Here is a 25800-nt window from a genome sequence, read left to right on the forward strand (position 1 = left end):
CTTTTTTTTTAGGATAATGAAATAAGCTTGATAAGTCTTGAAACAAGATAAAATCACTGGACAGCCTGTTATTTTTTACAGTGTATTTACACTGTGCTGTTGTAAGTACAATATGTATTAGGGAGATTTCAAGTACTTACACAATATTATTGTGTACTTACAACACTTAATAGATTGATATGCAGGTTAATACCATGGAAAAGTGTCACCCACTGGTCAAAAGTGGTGAAACCCCAAGTTAAAGACTTCCTTCAGTGACTCATTATAACCTAGGGTGTTTTTTTTTCTAGTATTGGCTCCACTTGTTTGTCCAATCTTCTAAAGAGCTTTTTCTGCTGACATAATGCATCTGAACGATCATCTCAAACAAGAAACAGGCTTTTTTGCCTGTTCAATTCAGGTTCAAATTCATATTTTTAGAATAGGTCAGAACCTCCAAATGATGGTTGGTTAGCTGCTTAAGCGGCCGGTAGAATAGACAAACACACCAACCAGTCAAATATTCAAATGCATCAACATTTGGCTGGTTGCAGTTTCTCACCCTGATTTAAGATCTCCCACCAAGGTCATATTTGTTTATTGAGAAGAACTTGTCATGTGGCTTGAATCAATATCTAATCCCTGGGTAAACATTACATTACATTAGTACATTAAAATGCCTTGATGATGACGGTTTCATCCTGGAAGGCACCATTCTCATTAGGAAATAAAAACATTAGCTAGCCTTGCACCTGCTAAGGATGACTGCATAGATTCCAGGCCAGAAAATTGATTCCACAGATGTGTGTTTTTCTGCATGGTGTGTGTGTGTGTGTGTGTGTGTGTGTGTGTGTGTGTGTGTGTGTGTGTGTGCCAGCAGGGTGGCCTAGCGATGGGTGACGCCATACCATAAAGTAACAGGTTCCATCCCTGCAATAGCCAAAGTGTGTCCATAAATGGCCATGTGTCCCGACAAAGGCTGCGTTCACACTGCAGGCTCCCAATTCAGATTTTTTCCTCTTACATGTGACACAGATCTGATGTTTTATAACCAGTGTGAACTGCAAAAAGCTTATTGAAAAAGGGAGATATAAAAAAGAATGGATGCCCAAAGACAAAAGTCAAGAAGTAGAAACAGATTTTCACTTTCTATTAGAATGTCCAAAACACGAAAATATACGAAAAATATACTTCCCAAAATTTGAAAGTGCATTTCTTAATTCCTATTCCCTCCCAAACTCACTCAAACTCCCAGTGGTTCTTGGGAAGGAGGAGAAAACTATGATGCTGCCAGATGTGTTTCACTGTGTTATAATATAATTATCTCAGGAATGATAATTAGTGAAGTTGTCTAGGATGCATTGCATATGGATATTGTCCATAGCATTGCATAGAATCATATTTATCAGATGAACAATTTTTAAAATAGAGTTTCCTATATTTTCAAATTTTCAAATATTGCCTATAATTCCTACATTCATCTATATTGTACCTTATTTTATCCTGTACCATTGCAACATGCTTTGGCAACACTCATCACTACTTGATTCCGCCAAAATTGGATCCTGAGGCATTCGACCGACATGTGACTTGTGTTTGAACGCTCAAATTTCAATTTGTCAGCATCGCCATGACAATAAGTCAATCTTATGTCATTCACCGGAGACAATTGCCATAATTTCCATACCCATGACAGCTTGGCTGAGCCAGCGTCGGCATGGAGGACAACGAGACAAAACAATGGGAAGAATAGAAGACAAATAGCCGACTTGACTGGTATTTGGGGAGACACTTCAGTCAAAACTCGAAGGCACACACTGTAACTGAAATGTGTTGAAACAAGCAGGAGAAGCAAAGGTACAAAATCATCAGTGTTAAATTAACTCTGAGAGTGTAAAAATCAGCAGTGTTTATATCAGTCCACAGTCATCAGAGTTAATTTAACACGTCTGAGAGTTAGAGCCATATCAGCTCTATGATTGGACAAATCAACATGTGACACTGAAAAATCAACACTTAATGCTGAAGAATTTGCTGTGTGTAAATGTGTGTATGTCCAAAAAAACAAAAAAAAACAATAGAAACAAAATCCACTGAATGTAAAATGAAGAGCTGAAGACATTTCACCACATTCACGTCTTCAGCTCTTCATTTTAAGTCCAGTGGATTTTGTTTCTATTGTTTCTTTTGGACATCTTACCACCTGGATGACTGTATATTTGTATATATTTGTGTATATTTATACCCAATATTTACATCAATTAAATCCAGTTTGTTCAACACAATGCAAAACCTGTGTATCAACATACTGGAGTTAGAAACAATGTCATGCTTAGATTGTGCAATATGCTGTAGAAAGTGACAGGGGTGTGTCCATTCATACGGGTCTAGGATACACACACACACACACACATACACACAGGACATTACATTGAGATGGTGCAGTGCAAGCCTTCAACTCTGTGTGGTCTGGAGTGAAGCACACACAAGCCCGCCGCACAAACCAAACATCTAGATGTGCGGCAACATTCAGCGACACTGACAAGCAGCTTCCCCAAAGCCTCCGAGGAGGAAGAGGAATCTGTCGACCGTCCCGCTGACGGGCCACAAACTGCCTGTTTTTGCTCAAGCAGTTAAGTGGAGCGCCGGCGGTTTGATTGCGAGGCTGGATCTGCAGCTGTGAGGCCGCCAGCGAGACAAGAGCAACAAGCTGCTTCCATCACGGCTTTGGGGAAAACCTCTGCACACCCAGCGAGAAGACAAGGGACCGCTCCCTCCCCCCCCCCGCTCTCTCACCGCCACCTGGGTGATGTGGTCGCTCAGTGGAAATAGACTTTTAGTTTTTATTTTTTACACCCGTCTGTCTGTTTATTTGTTAGCAAGATATCTCAAAGCGTTCTAGATGGATTTGGCTGAAACATAACACTCAGCTGATTAGATTTTGGTGATGATCCGGTTCTGGGATTTCCGCCAGTAGACGATTATCCGCTTTTTAGCCATAACTATTACGCTGCGTTCACATGCCGGTGTTAAACCCCGATATCCGGGACTTCTGAGTTGGCTGCTTAACAGCGTTCAGGCTCTACACTGCAAAAAAAATATGACATGTTGTCCAGAGATTTTAACTTGTTTCCAGACCTATCAAGCTTATTTAATGATATTTTTAGTCAAATTATCTCACTGCACTGGCAGATAATCTTGCTGGTTTCAATAAATTTCACCAATATGACTTCTTTCAATCAACTGAAACAAGAAACTTTCTCCAAGACTATTTCACTTTTACCAAGTAAATGTCCTGAAACAAGTTACATGATCCAGAAAAAAAAAAAAAAAGTTACATTTGTTGAAACCGGTAAAATGATCTGCAGGTGCAGTAAGATGATTTCACTAAAGAAATCCTAAAATAAACTTGATAAGTCTGGACACAAGATGAAATAACTTCACAATTCTGTCATTTTTTGCAGTGTATTTTGTTGGAACATCAAACCCGGAAGACAAATGACAGACAAACGTAAACCGTTACGGAGGCTGCAGCTTTGTGAGGCGGAGGATTGTTCAGCATCTGCGTTCTGGTTTAGTAATTACATCACTTCTCGCACATCTGTAACCGAATTTGATAAAAGCAAGATCAAGGTTTGCATTCCAAAAATACCGCCTGGTGCTGGAAACAAGCAAAAGAAAAAACACTTAAAAGAAACTTTAGCTCTTCCACGATGTGTCAGGAGGTACAGAGTTACTGTGTAAATTATCAATATGTCATTGACCAATTATTGTGCTTGGCGATTAATGTGATTTCTGTTTATTTTTTTCTCATCTGGAAACCTTTAAGGGTTCTTGCAGAAAATTGGACTGAGATAGAACCTTTTTTCTCTAAAAAACAAAACATGGTTAGACATTAAATCATTCCTGCATGATTTTTTTTTAAATAGTTATAGATGACATGGGGGGAAAATGAATGGATGTAAAATCTTGACTTTGTTCTTAATTTTATACTGAAATAACGTATGAAATATCTGTACAAATATAAAAAAAAAAAAAAAAAAAAGACTGCAGTCTTTTTGGAAACAAGCTTTGATGTGTCAGTCATTATTGACAGATCAAAGCTTGTTTCCAAAAAGCCCCTGGGCACAGAAATAAAAATAAAGAAAAAACAAAATACTATAAAACACTAAAACCCTAAGAAACAATGCCAAGAGAGAGTTTTACCCATTTTAGGAAACACTGAAGGGCCTAAATGGAATGCTTTTTTTTTACAAACCATGCATGCCAAGAGATTATTCCTTTCCTTTATGGTTTGAAAATCATATCCATAAAGGCTTCAAGTTATCAGGAGATGCTAAAACTATTTTGTCTAGAGCCTTTTATTAAAAACCAGCCCTCGCGGCTCTTTTAACGGCGCGGCACCTTGCTCAGCGACACGCGGCCCAGATGGGACGGGATGGGACGGGATGGGGTGGGGTGGGAGAGACGCTCCTTTCTTCTCACTGGGAGTTTATTACTGAGCGCTGTGATATCTGGACTCACTCAAGCGATCAGAACAAAACGTTTGGCATCACAGTCGGGTCCGCTCTGCGCCAATATCATCAACATTTGGTGTTAATTTCAATGAGCACACACTCATTATCACATCAATTATTGAAGCTAATGCAAACCACAGCATTAGCCTGCTATCGCTTTGTTCTTTGTCAAAACAAAAAAACAAAAACAGGAGTTATGAGGATAAACTCAGCAGATGTTAGCTTGAATGCAGTCTGTCGTGGCGTGCTTGTTTTGTCAACCTGCGGTAGTCTGGGTGGGCGGAGTTAGTTTTAGTCGTTTGCACCAATGGGGAAAATGAAAACTCCTCCCACTCAGCGTATCTTCAGGTTGGTAACAAGGTGGCGTGACCCTGTATGACATCACAGTGACCGGCCAATCACAACACACAGATCAGTAGCTGCCGTCCCGAAATGTTTGCCACCAAAGTCGATCGTAATTCTCCTAAAATAAAACACACACTCGCATCGAACAGATGTACATAAAGTTTTAGATGTTTTGTCTCGTCCAATTAAAGTTTAAATCGTCAACACTGAATTTTATTTCCTAATAAAATCATTACAGATTGGTGGTTCGTGCGAGAGAGAGAGAGAGAGAGAGAGAGAGAGAGAGAGGGGGGAAGAGCAGAAGATCGACTTTGACCACAAACATTGTGGGAAACACAGAGCGGATCACATGGTGCTGGAAGCAGGAAGTCAATCAGCCAATCAGCTTTAGCTTTACCTCCGCTGGTCCTCCACTCCTGCTATTGGTTGGAAGAGCTTTCTACACACCAAACACAGAGGTAGACACATGAGACACGATGTCACCTTCCATTGTAACAGTGACAAAGATCAAACAACTACATACACCAGACAGAAGGTATCAATACAATCAGATCACATCAAACAGGTTCAGTTAGAGACATGAACTCAAGAAAGGAAAAAAAAAACCTCATATATACTATTAGGGATGGGACGATATATCGACATTGAATATATCACGATACAAAAATGTGACGATACATATTGTGAGGCAGAAAAAAGAATCGCAATATTAGCTCGATTTTATTCTGCTAGTAATCACAAATGAGATGCTTGACCATCACAATTTCACAAGCTCTCCATTCAAATTATATTATTGTCACTTTGTAATGACGTTTTAAAATTGTTGTTTACATTCTAGTGAGCCAATGGCATCGCTGGAAAGATGTGTGGCTCAGAAATAAACAGAATTCTGCACAATTCACAGTTCAGACTTTGTTGTCACTGAACTTTTATTTCTCACATCGTATCACGGTTGTATCTAATCATGAACTCCATATCGCGTATTGAATCGTATCGTGAGATAAGCAGATCGTCCCATTCCTATTCACTATTAACAATATGTATTAAAGCAATGAAAGGATTAAAAAAAGGTATGTTGACATTTTGCTGTGGAGAAAGTCCTGGACTACAAATCAAGCTGGAGAAAATCTTTCATTTTTTTCAGACTGAGCGAACTATAAGCATTATGATCTCATTTTTTTCTTTTCTTTCTTTCTTTTTCTCTCCATCTCTCTCTCCCTCTCTCTCTCTCTCTCTCCTCTTGTCTTCTTGCAATATGTACGGGACAAAAAAAGAGTGTTTGACTGTTTTTAGATGTCAGTTGTACATGTGTGGGCTGCTGGCATTGTAGATTTTTACTATAGTCAGTTTTGTTGTTTCTAGTGTGTGTGTATGTGTGTGTGTGTGTGTGTGTGTGTGTGTGTGTGTGAGAGAGAGAGCTGGTTTTTGTTATTTTTTCTCTGTCTTGTGAGATGATTCACCAAAAAAAATCTAAATTCTCCCTCCCTCTCCATGTTGCTCTCTTTTTGACATGCATATCTGAACGTGTGTGTGTGTGTGTGTGTGTGTGTGTGTGTGTCACCTGTGTTGCTGTGTCTTTTGGTGAAGGGGTTGAGCGTGGCTTTGGCCTTGGACGTCCAGTTGGCGGTGCTGGAGCCGAAGGAGCTGGAGGAGAGCGACTTGCCCAGGTTGTCTGAGCTCACCTTCTTAGTGTTGTTAGTGGCCGTCTTACTCCAGTCTGACACACACACACACACACACACACACACACACACACACATTAATCAATCAATAACCGCCTGATCGATTGATGGTCACTCAGGAATGGAGCAATGTTTCAATATTCAATATTCAATAATTCCACACATGAATCAACACTGTTTAAATATCGCCAAGGAAACAAAAACAAACACACAAAGCAACTCGTTCACTTCCTCCCTCCTTTCCTCCTTCTCTCCTTCCTTTCCTCCCTCCCTCATTCCCTTCTTCCTTCCTGCCAACCACCCTTTCCTCCTTTCCTTCCTCCCTTCTTTTCGCCTTCACTCCCTCCTAGCTTCCCTTCCTCCTTTGACTGGCTGACTCGTTCCCTCCCTCCTTTCCTTCCTTCCTCTTTCCTTCCCACCTTCTTTGATTGACAGAATGACTCCTTCCCTCCTCCCTCCTTCCCTTCATCTTTGACTGACTCCTTCCCTCTCTCCTTCCCTCCATCTTTGACCGATTCCTTCCCTCCTCCCTCCTCCCCTTCCCTCCTCCTTCCTTTCCTTCCCTCCTCCCTCCCTCCCTCCCTCCCTCTCTGACTCCCTGCTGTTTTGTGTTTTGTTGTTTATTAACAAATGTTTGAGGGATGAATCTCTCAGACCGTCAAAAGTCGACTCATTTCCTCATTTAAAGTCTCAGATTACATAAATTCTACGGCAGATTTCCTGTCAGGGAGTAAACGCAGACACACACACACACACACACACACACACACACACACACACACACACACACACACACACACACACAGACAAATTTGCCTCGGGCTAACACTTATTCTATTTAATTTTACTTTTATCCATTTCTTGCTCTCCTTCCCTCCTGTCTTCCTCCCTTCTTCCTTCGCTGTCTTCCTTCCTTCCTTCCTTCCTTCCTTCCTTCCCTCCTGCCTATCTCTCTCCTTCTTTCATTGTCATCATTCCTTACTTCATTTTCTAAATCCCCCTTCCTTCCTTCCTTCCTTCCTTCCCTCCTGCCTATCTCTCTCCTTTCATTGTCCTCATTCCTTACTTCATTTTCTAAATCCCCCTTCCTTCCTTCCTTCCTTCCTTCCCTCTGTATCTCTCCTTCCTTCATTATCCTCATTCCTTCCTTCAGTTGCTAAATCCCTCTTCCTTCCTTCCTTCCTTCCTTCCTTCCTTCCCTCTCTATCTCTCCTTCCTTCATTATCCTCATTCCTTCCTTCAGTTGCTAAATCCCCCTTCCTTCCTTCCTTCCTTCCTTCCTTCCTTCCTTCCTTCCTTCCTTCCCTCTGTATCTCTCCTTCCTTCATTATCCTCATTCCTTCCTTCAGTTGCTAAATCCCCCTTCCTTCCTTCCTTCCTTCCTTCCCTCTGTATCTCTCCTTCCTTCATTATCCTCATTCCTTCCTTCAGTTGCTAAATCCCCCTTCCTTCCTTCCTTCCTTCCTTCCTTCCTTCCCTCTGTATCTCTCCTTCATTCATTATCCTCATTCCTTCCTTCAGTTGCTAAATCCCCCTTCCTTCCTTCCTTCCTTCCTTCCTTCCTTCCTTCCTTCCTTCCTTCCTTCCTTCCCTCTGTATCTCTCCTTCCTTCATTATCCTCATTCCTTCCTTCAGTTGCTAAATCCCCCTTCCTTCCTTCCTTCCTTCCTTCCTTCCCTCTGTATCTCTCCTTCATTCATTATCCTCATTCCTTCCTTCAGTTGCTAAATCCCCCTTCCTTCCTTCCTTCCTTCCCTCCTTTCTTTCTTCGTTCCTTCTTTGGTTTCCTTATCCATTCCTTTCCTCCCTCCCTACCTCCCTATCCTCTCTTCCCTTCCTTAACCGTCTTCCTACCTCCGGCAGCTCAACCCGTCAGCGCTGGATGTTCCACAACTTCCTCCAATTAAATGAAAATAAGTGTGATATTGTTGCGTTTGGTCGTCCAAATGCAGCAATCGTTCAGTCTGCTTCGGGATTATCTTGCTGATCTGTCCACCTGAATGTAAAGCCAGCTGCCTCTGACTCTGACCTCTGCTTTGAGGACGAAGGTAAGAGGCTGGCTGAGTTCCTCTTCCTCAAACCTTCTCTCCTATAGATCACTGCAGCTCTCTCCGCTCCCACACAAACTTTCCTCTGCTGTCTGAAATTAATGCAGCTGCTAGACTTCTAACCACATCCAAGAGTCTGGAGCGTCTTCCCTCCCTAAACTGCGTTTGCCATTTCATTTCTGATTTGATTGTAAGATTTTACTGATAGCGTTTAATTCACAGCGCGGCCTGGCCCCCATATACATAGCAGACATTTTAATATTTTATCCTCAGTCAACCTCAGATCCTGAGGCTTTGGACCCGCTCCGCCTGAGATCAGGCTGCCAAAAACAGCTTCATCTTTTAAATCTTAACAACATAACAGGCCTTTTGATAAATTACACTGTCTTTTTTATTGTTTTATCTTTTTAGTTATTGCACCTATTGTTTCTATTTTATTTTCTTGTTTTGAATTTTTATCTGTCTTGATTTGATTTATTCACCTGTATTTTGCCTTTGTCGTGCTGTACTATTATTATTATTTCATATCTTCCCTCCCTCTGTCCTTCCTCCCTTTCTTCCTTCTCTTTTTTTCCCTTGTCTATTCATTCACTCTTTCCACCTTTCTCCCTTCCTTCCTTCCTTCCTTCCTTCCTTCATTGCCTTCTTTCCTTTGTTCTCTCTTTCCTTCATTTGTTTCCTTCTTACCCTCTCCTTCTTTCCTTCCATCCTTTCTTCTATCCTTCCTTCATTTTCTCCCGTCTTACTTCCACTCTTCCTTCATTCCTTCCTTTGTTCTATCCTTCCTTTCTTCCCTCCTTCCTTCCTAACCTCACCCCCTATCTCTGCTCTGCCTTGGCTCTCTCTCCTTTCTTTCTTTCTTCCTTCCTTAATTCATTCCTTCCCTCCTTCCTTCATTCAGTCTCTTCCTTCTTCCTTTCTCCCTTCATTTGTTCTATCCTTCTTTTCTTCCCTCCTTCCTTCCTAACCTCACCCTCCCTACTTCTCCTCTGCCTTCACTCTCTCCTTTCTTTCTCCCTACCTTGATTCATTCATTCTCTCCTTCCTTCCCTCCCTATCTCTCCTCTCTCTTCCATCCCTCCCTCTCTTACTGCCATCCTTCCTTCCTTCACTCTCTCTTCCTTAGTAAATTTGTTCCCTTGTCCCTTCCTTCCCTCCTTCCTTCATTCAGTCTCTTCCTTCTTCCTTTCTTCCTTCATTTGTTCCCTGTCTACCTTCATTCCTGGCTTTTTTCCTACCTTCCCTCATTCCTTTCTTCCCTCCTTCTTTCCTTCAGTCATCTGTCAATTCAGACCTTTCATCATTCATCTGTCAGTTACACAGCAACACACAGAAACAGAGAAAACTCTTACAGGATTTGAGAGATTTGACGTTCACTGCTCTGCCATGGCAGCAGAGCAGGAATGGGATCACACTTGACAACAAGGATATATTTTAATGTTTCATTCAATTTCATAACAGACAAAAAGGATCGTCTGTGGATGAGAATGACCGCATGAGAAGTAAAACTGAGAAAAAATACTTCTCCTGCTTCTCAAAAAGCATTGTTGGTACGCAAGTCTTGTTTTATAGCATTTATGGGTTCCATTTGTACTGATATCGATTTCAAACCCTTGTCATGACCTTTGACCTATAAAATACATAAAAAGTGGTTACTGCTGTTTAGCGTTAGACTTGTATATCACTGTGCAATATTGGCCTTTTATTAAATATCAGACCAATATTGCCTACCTCCAATATGATGGATGTGTTGTTGTATATGTATATATGTATACATATAATAATAATATGTATTCTCATGCATATATGTATTCTTATTCTTATTATCCTGGGTTTCAATGCAGAGTTTTAGTGTCCCATGATGGTCTAAATGCTGTTTCAGAGGCTTTTCCACCTCAAACAAGAATAAAATTCACTGACTTCTTGTGAGTTTGGGATTTTTTTTTGGCATTAAAATGGTCAAATTGGTAAAAAAAAATTATATATATATATGTCAAATATCTGCACAAAATGTCGTCTATCGTGAGCTTCAATCCATAAATATCAGTATCGTATTTGTCTTCAAAAACCTGCATCGGTTGAACCTTACTACTGTTTTCCCCTGTAGTGCAGCGTGGATCAAGAAGCATGAAGGAACCGCCCGACTGCAGCCTTCCTCCAAATGAAATGGCAGCAGTACAGCTCATATAAAGACTAATCGCACCTGGTCTTGTGGAGATGACTCGGTTCATCGTGTTTTATTAGCTGCAAAGCCAAGACGACTCAGGTTTTATATTTTAATAAAGCATCTGTCTCTTTTTTTTTTTGTTGCTTTGGGAATCTGAATCCGAACGGAGTCCACCGGACAGATTTTATAGGACTCCTGTACAGTGAAATGAGAGAAACTAGAGAGAAAGAGAGAGAGACACACAGACAGACAGACAGACAGGCAGACAGACAGACAGACAGACAGACAGACAGACAGGCAGACAGACAGACAGACAGACAGACAGACAGACAGACAGGTACCTGAGTTGTCTGCCAGTCTGAATCGGCCACAGCACAGGTATCTCCTCCACTGCTTCTGGACGTTTTCTTTCAAGGCGCAGTGGAAGATAAATATGAACAGACCTGAAGGAGAAAGAAAAGAAGAATATAGTGAAAAGTAGAAGTTCTAGCTGTGGTCGTGTAAATACTCATGATACAGTCTGGGATGACGGCAAACCCACCTAAACTCAGTTTACCCACCTTTTTTATTTAAAGAAGAGAGTTTACTCATCTTTTTAGGCTGACATTACTTCACTGTGTATCATAGTAAGTAGTATCAAACTGATGAAGATAAAATGAGGATAAAGTCTTTATAGGTAGCCTCGCAAGCCAGATGAGTCTGGTGAGTCGATCGCACTGCGAGAAACATCCGGCCTCCCTCCCTGATAGGTGGATAGGAGTAAGGCGGGTCCTGCTGCAAAGTCAACGGACCAATCACAGTTTTGGTTGATCCAATGGGGGCGACATAAGCGAAACTGACAACAACCGACAGACTGAGTTTTAACAGAGTGAGTAGAGATGTAAACAGCAATGGCGCCAATGAAGTATGCAGTGTTGACTGTGTTGATGAAGAATTGGAGAGGTTTTAATGAAGAACAAAGAACTACACTGAAGGCTTTTGTTGAAGGAGATGTTTTCACTCTTCTTCGGCACTTTTGATCTGTCAGCTAGCTCCTCGGTTGCTGAATGATGAATGGCAGAACATGCTCCCATCTACACTGTACAGTATCAAGAATTGATTGGGATTGTGGATGAACTTCACCTCACACACAAATGGTAAATATTGCTCTCATGCGCTGATCTACTTAACATTGTTTAGCAGCTAACCTAGTTTACTAGTTGCAGCTGTATTTATATCTGGAAAAGATTCTAGGTCTGTAGCTCTGTATTTGCTCAGTAGGTTGCTAAAGAAAGTCAGAAATCTTTCCATGACTGGTTGTTCTGACTGGTTTCAGGTTTAAGGCTGCAACGCCGCCAAGTGAAATCTTTTAGGCGGAAAAAGCATGATTTTTTGTTTATATTGGTGGTTGTTCCATGTGGTGATCACGCACTGGAGGTCCTAGTTTAACCACCTTTTTATTTACCACAATATCACCGGATACAACACACAGAACCAAACACAATCAGAGCACATACAACTAAATACCTGACAAACTAACTAGTGGGCCAAGTTAACTCTGCCAAGACAAAGAGAACTATCTAATATAGTAACTAACTCACTGACTAGTTACCTTGTAGTGAGTTGAAGATGGCGAAGAGGTACATGAAGGCCAGGTTGACCGGGCCCCAGGCGAACAGAGCGAAGCCCCAGGTCATCCCCAGCAGGAAGGTGAGGCTGATGACGCTCCGGAGGTTTCGTAGAACCTGAGTCGCATTAGAAGAGTATACAAAACTTTATTGAACCTAATCATTTTTGGCGATGAAGAACATTTCTACGAAACACGTCCCAGATCATTACTTTAAACGAATCAAGATGTGACGAAGGATCTTTAATGTGTAAATGCTTTTTCGTGTTAACTTTTGTTAGCGATCTCTTTTTTCTTCGTTTTTATTTTTATGTTTTTAACTCTGTAGCACTTTGAGATTCACTATGAATGAAAAGTGCAATACAAATAAAATGCATTATTATTATTATTATTATTACCTCCTCCCGCAGCGTGCGGTTGCTGCGCTTGCCGTTGCGGCCGCAGATCTGCAGCATCACCACGATGAACATGGCCACGTTCATCAGAAACACCAGGCAGAAGTAGCCGACGCAGGTGGTGTAGAAGACCACCGAGCTCTGGATCCAACAGCTGGGGAGAGAGGACACACACACAAACACAGATAAATACTCAAATACACAGCTAAGCCACACACATATGAGCCAATTCTCGCACTACTACCTGATGTAGCCTACTGTAGTTACACAGGTGTAACAACAGCTTAAGTACAAAGTGAATCAGTGTAATATAATAAAATGAATGCTTACAAAAAATTACTCGAATAACAAGGAATAACTTTGGACTGCCAAAACATTTAGCACAACTCAAACATGGCAGGATAGCTCAGGCATTAGGTAACAAAGTGAGTAAGCAAATATGTAAGTCAATGGTTCTCAACGTGGGGTCCGTGGACCACCAGAGGGCCTTGAGGGGGTTCCAGGGGGTCCCCAGCAAATTAATGAATTGTTAAACTTCACCATTATTTCATTTACAAGAAGTTAACACAATTAGAGAATGTAGAAGAATGACTGTTTTGATCATAGTTTCTCTGTTATCATGTCATGGAATTCTGGACAAAATCAGATCTGACAATAAAAATATTCTCAGATCTGGGTTTGAGAGACAAAATCTCATCAAATGGGGGTCTGTGGCCCAAAAGTATACTAGATTAGGGGTCCTTGATATGAAAAAGGTTGAGAATCACTGATGTAAGCATTGGTTTTAGAATGTGCACTTTGTACATCCATTGTAACCACATTATAAATTAGGGAGATTTTCACAGTATTATTGTAAACTTACAATACTTTTCCATAGGTTAATACACAGTTAAATACACTGGAAAAAGGTCTTTGAAAGGTAAAGTGTTTCTGAACACTCTCTCTGCTTTCAAATGTACCTCTGAGTCCAGTCAAGTACATTAAGACAAATCTGTTTTCCTAAAAAGTGAGAATAAATGTATCTTGTCTTGAGTGATTCTGATGAAACTTACAACTCAGAGGATCCCTGCCCTGTCTCTCCTCTGCCGTACTCCTGCCTGCCATAAGAGTTTTTATCCACAGCGACTACGATTCCAACCAGCAACGCAGGAAGACCTGGAACAAAACAGATCAATACATTCTCATCAGGTTTCCCATGTCTACACTTCAAAATAATCAAATACATTTAACATTTTTCTTGACATGCACCTCAGCCTCAACTGCCAAGCCAATTATGGGCGCTGCCAGTTAGCACAGTTATACAAAAAAAGATTGAAATCACAACTTCCAAATGGCAAGAGGCTGCAATTGGAAGTGTGTTACAGAAAGCTCTCTAAAGTATTATTGTGTTGTGTAAAATCCCTGGCCTACAAATAAAGCTCCAGAAAATGGTTTATTTTATTCAAACTTGGCAAATCTTACAGCTGCACTAGACAATATTTTTATGTAAAAATGCAGCTGTCTTATCAGCCCAAATCACAAAGTGGGGCTGCAACAGAGAAATCATTTTCAGGTGTCATATATAGTCACTGGCGGGAAAACTTCTCGGCTCACAGAAAGTAATGAATCAAAAATCAGGAGCCAAATGCAAAACTGTCTCCTACAAAGCTCTCTCTCTCTCCAGAGAAAGACGGAGTGGTCGAACTTGCTGCAAAATGTTTCTTTTTCACCATCTCCACCCATCAGCCACTAAGAACAAGACATTTATCTTAGAGGACATTTTAGGTCCGAGGAGTGCGCCGTTTACTGATGTCACGTTACGTCATTTCTGGGTAATGAAGTACTTCAAACAGTTATCTCTTGCTGTCACTTAGGTGCAAAGTTGACAAGTGCAGGTTTATACATTAACAGCTTTGTATTGTATCATATCATATAGTATCGTACTGCATAGTACCGTATCGTATCGTATTGTATCATATTGTATCATATTGCATCGTATTGTATCGTATCATATCGCATAGAATTGTACTGCATAGTATCGTATTGTATATCATATCATATCTTATACCATGGTCTGGTACTCGATTCTGATTGGCTGCAGGGTGTCCATTAATTCCTGATAATGGACACCTACTAAGTAGTTCCAGTGAAACTGTCGACTGTTAATGCGCTGGCTACGTAGTATCAGCCTGTATCTAAAATGAGTAACCATAGCAACAGGGACGCAGTCAAAGCCTCCGTTTGAGCCTGATTTGTTCGTGAAAATCTTGATATTGATTTGGGGACAGTGACATGGCTGGATAGCTAGCTAGTCTTGTTGTTAAACATACTGTCAAATTATATTTACTGTTTGTCAACCGTACGCAATGTTATTGACTTTGAATCTTGCTAGCATAACATTAGCTTTCTGCTCACAGCTGAGCCAAAGGTTCTATGAGCTGAGCGGACTAGAAATATCTCCCGTTGCCAAGTCGTATCTAAGGTTCATCCTATTTACTGGAGTAGTGAACAATGTTTCCATTGCATAAGAACCTTATGGGATGGTAATGATTGTTCCAGGTATTAGTCAAACCCTCAGGTGTTACCAGGGAAACTGAGTTATGGCTTGTGAAAAACTTCAGATTTTGATTACAAAACGCATGAAAATATAAATGAATGGTCTTATTTTGTTTTTCTTTGGCAAGTGACCGTGGTATAAGCGGGATAATGCCCTTCGAGGTGTCCATAATCAGGAATTAATGGACGACGGGGAGGCCAGAACCGTCTGACGCACACACCACACCTCGTCGGGCATTATCCCTTACTGAATCATACTGTACCATATTGTACTATACCATAACGTATCATATCGTATGGTACCAAATCTTACCATACCTTACTTTGTCGTGACCAACAAATCAACCACTCACTTACACATCATGTGCACTGTTGCTTTTTACTTGCCTTACTTGCCTCAGGAACATAAATATGACAGTATCATATCGGTAAAGATCGTATTGCTTTGTATTGCATCATATCGTAACCAACCGATCAGCCACCCACCCCATCCGCCGATGCAGAACTTGAGGATGTATCGGCGTATGTAGGTGTTGAAGACCTTGACCAGAGCGATGTACATGTGGATGGACTCCAACCCCATCCAGGTGAAGGAGGTCAGCAGGAAGTAGTGCAGGAAGATGGCCACGGACACGCACAGCCAATCGGTGTGCAGACTGGCCAGCCAGCCGTCCAATAGGAACACCATGTTGAGGAACAACAAGGACGTGCTGAGGTTCATCAGGATCTTGGACGGGTAGTCGCGCCGTAGCTTTCTGCAGGGGGGAGAGTGGGGGAGGGAGGGAGGAAGAAATAAAGGAGGAAAAGAGGGAGAGCTTAGTGTAGCTCAATAGTCTTTTTTTCATTTAAACATTATTTGCTGGAGCGATTGGTCGGTTAAGTGGCTTGATCAAGGGTAATAGTCACAGTAGTCACTCAGGGAGGGGAAAGCGTTCCTCGGTCATTTTCCCAGGCTCAGATGTTCCCGACTGGTCTGGGGATTTGAACCAGCAACCTTAAGACTAAACATCTAGCACAAGTTCTACAGTAGCTCAGGAGTTCCTAAAGTGAAGTCCGAGGGGGGGGGGGGGGTTCTTCAGAGGGCTTCAAGAGGTCCCCATGTACAATAAAGAAGAGTTAAGTTTCATTATTATCCCATTTACGAGAGGGCAGCCCAAGGAAAGAGCAGAATATAGGAATGACCAATTTCTAGGGCTGGGTATCGGTACTCGATACCTTTAAGGTATCGACCGAAATAACCCAGTACCAAGTAGTATCAAAACTTCTCCAGTCAAACGATACCTGCATTCGATACTTTTTGTACACAGATCTAGAAAAAAATGACTATTTGTATGGTTTTGCTCGCAGCCAATCACCGCAAGCGTTCTTCGATTTAATGCGACGTGTGATTGGCCCACTACCGCAGCAGCTACAACCCATACAGTCTGTGGTGAAGTCGAGCGCGGTGTGTGTGACGGAGTTGGCAGTTCAGCGTGCCGAGATGCCACCAAAACGTAAAAAAAAAGGTATCGAATTAAGTACTCTATTGGTATCGGTATCACTTTAAGGGTACTGGTATTGGTACTGGTATCGTAATTTTTTAAACGATAACCAGCCCTACTAATTTCTGATTAAAGGTTTCACTCTCACCGCCTACAGTATAAATTCTGTACCAAATCCTATCTAACACTAAATATCTCCTGAGGAGGTGGATTCCTTGGAGAAAACCCTTGGGGCAACATCTTACCCAACAGGGGCCTTAATGCTTAATTATTTTAGGGATCCTTGACCTGAAAACGTATGGAACCCTATGGGAACTAACCCCAGGCTGCTGTGACCCACAGAGCTTAATGAATGACACGGTGCAGCAGCTAAAGACCGGACTCACTCGAAGGCGATGTAAGTGAGCAGCGTAGCAGCAGAGAAAATGGCGGAGATGCCGCAGCCGATGTAGGTGATGAAGGTCAGGATCCTGGTGTTCCTCTCATCTATCTGGGCTGCAGCTCCAGAGATGTCCTGGAGAGAGACAGACAGAGAGGGAGGGAGCAAGTCAAGCCAAATCTAGTTTTATAGTGCTTCTGAGTGCTTCACAAGGTAAAAGTGGATCTTTATTTGATTGTTAGAAATGGCGATCTATTCTGCTGACATAACACTTTCAGCAAGGTTGTTCCAGTTAGTTTGAGTCTTAGATATACCGAGGCATAAGACTTTCTAAATAATAAAGAGCTTTCTAAATACTCAGCAAGATTTTAAAGCCAAGTCTATAGCTGACTGGGAGACAGTGAAGGGACGCCAACAGTGATACAGTTCTTCTTTTTTTTTACCTGTCAGGAGCCTGGTTCCTGCATTTTGAATCATTGAATCATTTTGAATCATTAAGACAGCTTTTACAAAAGTCTTACTGGGGTCGTCCTGGTGGCTTAGTGGTCTAAGGCACGCATCATATAACTGTGACATCCTGGGTTCAAATCTGGCCCAGGACCTTTGTCCCATGTCATTCTCCTCTCTCTCTCTCCTAATCTTTCCTGTCTATCTCTACTGTAAAAACTATTATAATAAAGGCAAAAGCCCAGAAAAAGAATCTTTAAAAAAACAAAAGTCTTACTGTAAGCATATCAACGATACGTACGATTGATACACAAATGTACGCACACACACACACACACAGGTCTTACCATGAGGATGCCAAAGTGTGTGAGGTGGTCACAGAGGCAGATCGTCTTGTTGCTGTTGGATTCAGGAGCCACTCGGCAGCCTTCTCTGTTCCAGCCTCCAGCACCATCTAGTGGACAGAGAGATGCATTACATTAAAATCACCGCAGTATTTTATCCTGCTCAATCCAAAAACATTTGAATTTGTTTGTTAAAGATGGTTTCGGTCATGCATTATGAAAGAAATTTGAGTGGGTTTTGCTGTTGAGAATAAACTATTCAAATTATTTAAAACTAGAAAGACCGCTGGATAGTCCAAACACACACGAGCTCTGGCCTCATAATGTTGGGGTTTGTGATGTTGGTTTTTTCTTGTTTTTAATCTTATTTTATGTAAGGCACTTTGTTAGGAACTTGTTTGTTTGCATTTTATAACACTTTATTTAGCATTTTATTTTTGAATATTGCATGACAGCAGAAGAAGATTAGGATGTACAATGGTTGGGAGTTAGAAGTGTAGGTGCACACAACGAAAACATTTTTTCCCTTTACCACCAATACAACATTTGGATCACCAATACAACACTTTGATTTTTTGTCAAACATGCTTTTGATTACGCGTTATTAACAGGTTGAACCACAGAAAGGTCATTTTATAGAAAAGAAAAACAATAATAAAGAAATTAAAATATCTTCAAGGAACCTTTAGGGGTTTTTCAAACTGCAACTACCGGGAAATCCCAGAAGAACCGCTTCAGAAAAGATTAGTGAACTCTGAATGCACTTCCACAAACCTCTAACATATGGGTTTTCTTCAAGGAACACTTGAGGGATCTGAAAAGAACCCCTGAGTAACCCCTGGGTTTTACAACAGAAGTATATAGAGATGAACAGAGACTTACTTTTCATGGTGAAGTCCCAGAACATACAAACTGGACTCGGGGCAGGCTGGGAGGAAGTGAGAAAGAAGGAATAACATTAATGTAAGTTCACTTCTGCAGCCACATAAAGGCTCAATCCAGAACCAGCAGTATGGCGCCCCCTGTTGAGATTGCTGCCCCACTACTGGCTTTGTTTACATGTTTACACTCACATCCCTACCTGGTAGAAGAGGTGAGCTATCTCGATCTCCACAGGGTCCAGTAAGCTACTGATGGAATAGTTTCCGACACTGCTGGCCACAACATAGCTGTTTAAAGACAGACCGTCCTGCTCGTTCTGAAAAACAACAACAACATCAGCAACAAAAACAACAGCCTTGGCCTTTTGCAATAGTTTATGAGTGTTATTCTTCAGTATTTAGCTTTATTTATCCAGGGAAAGTCGACTAAGTGCGTATGCCTTTTTTCAGCAACAATCAGCTTGACAATTATAAAGTACCACACATTCACACCTGGGAACTACAGTCTTCTGCTGAACAGCTCTGCTACAGCAGATGGGTGCTGGGTGCCTTGCTCAAGGGCAACTGACCTGGAAGAGGTTGGTTTTGCTGAAGAACATGAAGTTGATCCTGGAGATGCTGGATCTGTCCGCCTCGGTCAGGGTGAGGTTGGACAGCAGAGTGGCTGGAAGGGTCACCTGGGCCAGAGGGTTGACTCGCTCTGATTCAAAATCAATCTGAGGAGAGGAGAGGAGAGGAGAGGAGAGGAGAGGAGGGGAGAGGAGAGGAGAGGAGAGGAGAGGAGAGGAGAGGAGAGGAGAGGAGAGGAAAGGGAGAGAGGGGAGTGAAGAAGAAGGAAATAAAGGAAGGGAGAGGGGACGAAGTAAGAGGAAAAGAAGGGAGAGGAGAGGAGTGATGGGAGATGGGAGGAGAAAAAAGAGAGTGTGAACAGATGGGATAAAAGAGGAGGAGAGGGGAGTAGAGAAGAGGGTAAGGGAGGTAATTTTGACTCAGAAGACTCAAACTAAACTCTAAAAAGGATAACAGCTTTGAGGAACCTTTAGGGATTCTTCAAATTGCAACTATGGCTTCAAAAGGTTACTTGAAGAACCCCTTTATGAAGTGATGAACTTTCTTCAAAGAACCCTTCAGGGACATGTTTCCTTGTGAGGAAACCCAAGGTGCCCCAAGGATCCCTTTGGATCTTAGAAAAAAACCCTGATGAACCCTCGGTTGTCAGAGTGTACCTGTGGGTCGGTGGTGTTAGGAGAGATGAAGGCGCTGAAGGAAGTCCCGTTGAACATGCTGGTGTTGAGGGCCGATATCCCCAAGGCCAGGTGCCTGGAGGTGATGCTGACCGACGGGCCCTCGAACTCAATCTTCTGGACCAGCTCGTCCACTGTCTTCAGAGCTCTGAGAGAGAGAGAGAGAGAGAGAGAGAGAGAGAGAGAGAGAGAGAAGAGAAGCTGAACAGACTAGACAGGGCAAAGTGAAGAATGAAAATAGCGCAACATGATGAACGTAACGTAACGCAATGTCACCAAACTCCAACGTAAGGTAAGGTAGCGTAATGTAACATAATGTGACATAACGCAATGTAATGCAACAATAATGGAACATAATACAACGTAACAAAACTCTAACGTAAGAAATTGTAAAGTCACGTAACATCACGTGACGTAATGTAACACAAGAACAATGGAACATAATGCAAAGTAACAAAACTCTAATGTAATGTAACAGCACAACACAATGCAACGCAATTCAAGAATAATGGAACATAACATAATGTGAAGTCACATAAGTCAAGGCAAAGCAACAAAAGGTACCCTAACAACAAAATTCCAACATAACAGAACATAACGTACGGTAACGTAACTCAGTGCAAAGCAACATAAGGTACCGTAATAATGTACCGCAACGCAACCAACATCGTAACAACAATGTAACAACGTAACAAAGCAAAATGTAGCGTATCGAAACAAAATGTAATGTAACCCAACGCAGTGTAGCACAATGTAGCCTAATGTGACATAATGTAACACTCAAACATGACATACCATAAGAATAGTGCAAAAACATGCAACACAACGCAATGTAATGTGACATAATGTAACACTCAAACATAACATACCATAAGAATAGTGTAAAAACATGCAATGCAACACAACGCAATGCAACACCATATGTATAGTAGTTGTAGTGTAGTGTAGTATAGTAGTTGTATACTTTATAGTAGTTGTAGTGTAGTTTTTGTGTGTATATATATATATATATATATATATATACACATATATATATATATATATATATGTATATATATATATATATATTTTGTAATTCCGTGTTCTGACTTTTTACCTATCTCATTGTGTGTGTTTTTCGTCATTTATGTGAATTGCTGCTGCAACACTGTAATTTCCCTCTGGAGATAAAGTACTTTATCTATCTATCTATCTATCTATCTATCTATCTATCTATCTATCTATCTATCATGCAACACAAAGCAACACAACACCACGCAACACACACCACACAACACCACGCAACACACACCACACACTGCACAACACAACGCAACACAGCATGACCAGGCGCTCTAGATCATGTTGGACCTACGTCTCGGAGGCGGCAGCCAGCGCGGTCTCAGAGCTGGTCATGACGTTGGAGATGATGGTGACCACGGTGGAGGCTAAGGTGGTGTTGATCTTCGCCACGTTCACCAGCTCCTTCACCTTCGTCACTACTTTAGTCACCTGGGGAGAGAGGGAAGGAGACGAAGGGTGAAACAAGGAAGGATGTATTTCATCTTCCAGGGTGTCAGGTAGGACTTCTGTATAGTTTAGTACAGTCGAAGAGAGAAGTTTGGATTCCCACCTCGTCATTGGACAGCTCGTTGTTGGTGATGTCGGCGAGCTGCACTGCTACCTCAGCAGCGTTCTCTGTACACACACACACACACACACACACAGGGACACACACACACACACAGGGACACACACACACAATGAAAAGATAGATGAAAGATAGAGTACAAAGGAAGTTCTTCTACATTTCATTTGAAACAAGAAACTTTCTCCGAGACAATTTCACTTTTACCAAGTAAATGTCCTGAAACTGCCAGTGCAGTAAGATGATTTCACACAAAAAAAAATCTTAAAATAAGCTTGATATGTCTGGATACAAGATAAAATAACTTAACATGTTTGTTAGTTTTTGTGTTTTGTGTGTTTTTCTGTTTGCCTTAGTATCTGCCTGCATGCCTGTCTGTCTGTCTGTCTGTCTGTCTGTCTGTCTCGGGATCTGCCTGTCTTTATATCCACCTCACTTTCTGCCTTAGTATATCTGCTTGACTGTCTGTATATCTACCTGTCTGTCCTAGTATCTGCCTGTCTATCTTCCATCTATATCCGTCTGTCTCTCTGTCTTAGCGTCTGATTGGCTGATGGCTGTGCGTACCTGCTGACACCTCGATGCTGTCGATGTCGGTGCAATTACTGAGGTCCGGAGCCGACCAATAGGACGAGTAGTTCTGATGACTGATTTCACTGGGGGAGAAAGAGAGAGAGAGAGAGAGAGAGAGAGGAACGAGAGACGAGAATTTAGACATTTCCCCAAATTTAGACAATTTCCCTTGTTAGGCAACAATTTTAAACATGATGAATGAACTAAGAATGAACACAAGCATAAGGAGCCAAAGTGCAACAACCCACTCCACTTCTTTTTCCTGGATTTCATGTATTGTTGAGTTTTGTAACACTGGGAAAACCACAGGCCTTTTCCAGGTTTTATAACATTTGGGCTTTTTAAGTTTCACTGAATGCAGACAGCAATTCAGCGATACCCTTCCACACATAGAAGTTTCTGTATAACCGACTGAAAAAACCTCTGATTTGTTATAATAATAAAAAAAAATGTGAAGTGGTAAATCAGAAAAAAGAACCAAGTGTTGTTCTTAAAAAGCTGATTTGAAACATTTCATATATTCTTAAAGGGTTCTTTGCAGCACCATAAGGGCTAATAAGAGCCAATAACTGCAGCCAATTCTGCGAGTAAGACAATGATTCAATTAAGCTGTTTACATAATTCTTTAATTTGATTATAATCCATTTTGCATGTGTGAAGTATTTATTTTGATTATCCTGAGGGACCTGTGGGAGCCGGAGGTTTTATTACTAAAAAAAAATGAATTAAATTTCATTACAGAATTTTCATTTCAGTCGAAGTGAGGGAGAGTGTGTGTCAGAGCCGCTGGTCGTATCTCCAGGCTTCACAAACTCGACACAAACACAAACAAATGTCACCATTACGGTCCGTACACCTGTCTAAAAACTGCATGATATCCATGTATTACAACTCTTCCAAACTCCAAAAGTTTTGGCCCGCCATCTTGGTCTAGTCCAGTACAGACTCCACTTCCCTCCCACCTCCATGTTACACAATAAGCTGGGCACAGATGTAACTTGGCCACAGTTCAAGACTGTAAACATGTCCTAACTGGTGTTTATTAAATGAAATCACAGTTCTCAAAACGGCGATTATGCTTACTTCAACTAAGAGCGTAATTGCATTAATATAATCAGAGTAAGGTGTTTACTTGGGCTCTGCCTCACTGCAATTACAATTTTGATGTGCATGTAAACATTACCGAATGTTTTTAGATTATTATTATTATTACAGAGTTTCTGCGTCATTAGACAGTACAGCTGAGAGAGACAGGAGAGTGGGAAGAGAGGGAGAACATGCGAGGTCCCAGGCTGGATGCCAACAGAGAACGTCACGATTTCACGGTAGGAGCCTTAAAGGGAAACTTCGCCGATTTTCAACCAGCATTGTATCATTACAATATGGGTAGTATATGCAAATGAACAATGTTTAACTTCCCTCCATGTTGCCTACACCCAGAGCTCCCCGCTCATTTGCCGGCAAAAGACTTTGGAAATCAGCCTTAGACTACAAACTACGTTTCCACATTTTCTGTGACGAGCGCAATGCATTCTGGTTGTTGTAGGATTCCCCCTTAAGAGCGATATGGGGAATCTACAGCTGTTTTCTCAGTTTTCTCTGGTCATAGGGCTCCAATTTCAAAAATAATTGCACATTTCTACTACATGGGTGACCTAGTTTTAATAAATCATCATATTCACAGCAGTGAAATAGGCCTTTAAACCACTGAGCTACCAGGACTAGGGTTAGAACTGCTAAAATCCCTTAACGACTCCCTCTTATCGATTTGATTCCTTAACGATTCCCTTTATCAATTCCTTAATTTTATATAATACCTTTACAGCACCCCAAAAACACTAAGTCTGTAATAAAAAACTAGCTATACTGAATTGAATGAAATTCTGCTACCAATCCCGTATTTGAATGAATAGAAAAGCATGAACCGTGCAGCATGCTCTTTTTAAAACTTAATTTTTCCTTTCTCCAAATTGTTCAGTTCATTCCACAGTTCTTTTGTAAGAAAATGAGCTTGTCATCTGTCTCAGGAAAGATCCCAGACTGCTCTTCACTGACTGTGTCTGCATATTAGCAATTCTGCAAATAAACAACATTCTAGTTTTAGGGATGGTTAACACAGTTAAACATGTTAATTTTCTTATTTAGTATTACTATGTACTATATTCATCATCCACCAAGGTCTGAGAGTTCCTAACATTCAACAGCTGTAATCAAACTGAGCTTTTGGCTGCTGCATTTTCTAAGTGATGTAGTTGAAGAGAGCTGCTGCCTGCGACCTGCAGCCTCTCAGGTCACGATGGCACATGACTGAAAACCACTGCAGGAACGTCAAGGTAAAACATCCAACCCCGACCCAGGCGGGACTCGAACCCACAATCCCCAGCTCCGGAGGCTGATGCCTTATCCTTTAGGCCACTGGGCCACCGCAGCTGCTTCAGAGCCGCTGAACCTCTTCCCACTCTAACAGCATCAGTGTCTCAGCTCCAAGCAGAACAAATACAAGTTGAGACAAACTAATCAACAGCAGACTATGAGGATGTAATTGTTCATTACTGACAATAGGATTTCTTCTGCACACGCCGCTGTTTTTTCTATCAGAAGTGAAATTGGCCATCTGTTACCACAAGGCGAGAGCCAACCAGCCTATTGTTTGTCTATCAATGATTAATGCAGGATTAACGCGCTATGTCATATTCCTCCTGACAACACAGAGGGAACTCAGCAAATTAGATTTCAAGGGTGCCCTGTCCTGGATCAGGAAGAACCTAATGAAAACTGTCTTTAGTTATTGTCTCTAACAGAGAGCAGAGAGGAAACACATTTATGTGTGTGAGTGTTTATCTGCGAAAAATAATTTGTGTGTGTTGGGTTAGGGATTAAGATTAGAATTAGGATTAGATTTAGGTTGGTAAGGTTTAAGGTTAAGGGTTACGGAATGAATGTAGTCAATGGAAGGACCGCTGCTGTAGACAGAAAAAGGAGGGTTCTTCACGGGTTCTTTGGTTAGGGTAGTGGGTTCTATGAGGAACCACAATGACTCAAAGAACCCTCTGATTTGTTAATGTAAGAAACTGGTAAAGCAGAGTAAAGAACCCAGTGTGGTTCTTTAAAAAAAAACATTTGAATTCTGCTGCTTTGGGACATTTCATGAATTCTTAAAGGGTTCTTTACAGAACCACTGAGGGTCTATATAGAACCATTTGAGCATGGTGCTGAAGAGAACCTGCACCAAAACAGGGTCTGCTATGGTACAAGCCTGAAGAACAGGTTTCTGGTACTATATAGAACATTTGTAAGGGTTTGCTTGCATTCATGCGAACATACTGTGCTCTGTATGTGTGTGTGTGTGTGTGTGTGTGTGTGTGGGCATGCATGCAAATATGTCTTTACGTCAATATGCACACAGAAATGAGGGTTCTTCGGTTAGGGTAATGGTTCTGTATGGATGTATGTAATGTAATGACTTACAGAACCCTCTGATTCGTTAAAATAATTTAAAAAAAACTTGCAAAATAAAGAACCCCGTGTGGTTCTTAAAAAGTTCATTTTA

General features: G+C 41.4%; 1 protein-coding gene and 1 non-coding gene across 2 annotated transcripts in view; both read right to left on the reverse strand.

Moving 5' to 3' along the window:
- The window catches only part of adgrg6 (adhesion G protein-coupled receptor G6), an 81741-nt gene that overhangs the window by 7491 nt on the left and 48450 nt on the right, over positions 1-25800 (reverse strand). The window contains exons 14-28 of the mRNA XM_078289777.1: positions 22245-22333; positions 21663-21727; positions 21405-21541; positions 20033-20198; positions 19376-19522; positions 19007-19123; positions 18808-18853; positions 17929-18035; positions 17142-17269; positions 15761-16029; positions 13792-13894; positions 12743-12893; positions 12330-12462; positions 11080-11181; positions 6403-6558 (exon numbers count right to left, since the gene is read on the reverse strand). Of these exons, the coding sequence (XP_078145903.1) occupies positions 6403-6558; positions 11080-11181; positions 12330-12462; positions 12743-12893; positions 13792-13894; positions 15761-16029; positions 17142-17269; positions 17929-18035; positions 18808-18853; positions 19007-19123; positions 19376-19522; positions 20033-20198; positions 21405-21541; positions 21663-21727; positions 22245-22333 (1916 nt within the window). The remainder of the gene's footprint in view (positions 1-6402; positions 6559-11079; positions 11182-12329; positions 12463-12742; positions 12894-13791; positions 13895-15760; positions 16030-17141; positions 17270-17928; positions 18036-18807; positions 18854-19006; positions 19124-19375; positions 19523-20032; positions 20199-21404; positions 21542-21662; positions 21728-22244; positions 22334-25800) is intronic.
- On the reverse strand, positions 24600-24672 carry trnar-ccg (transfer RNA arginine (anticodon CCG)). Its single transcript has one exon. It is a non-coding gene; the product is annotated as a tRNA-Arg (tRNA).

This window comes from Centroberyx gerrardi, chromosome 18, assembly GCF_048128805.1.
Source record: "Centroberyx gerrardi isolate f3 chromosome 18, fCenGer3.hap1.cur.20231027, whole genome shotgun sequence".
Lineage (NCBI taxonomy): Eukaryota > Metazoa > Chordata > Actinopteri > Beryciformes > Berycidae > Centroberyx > Centroberyx gerrardi.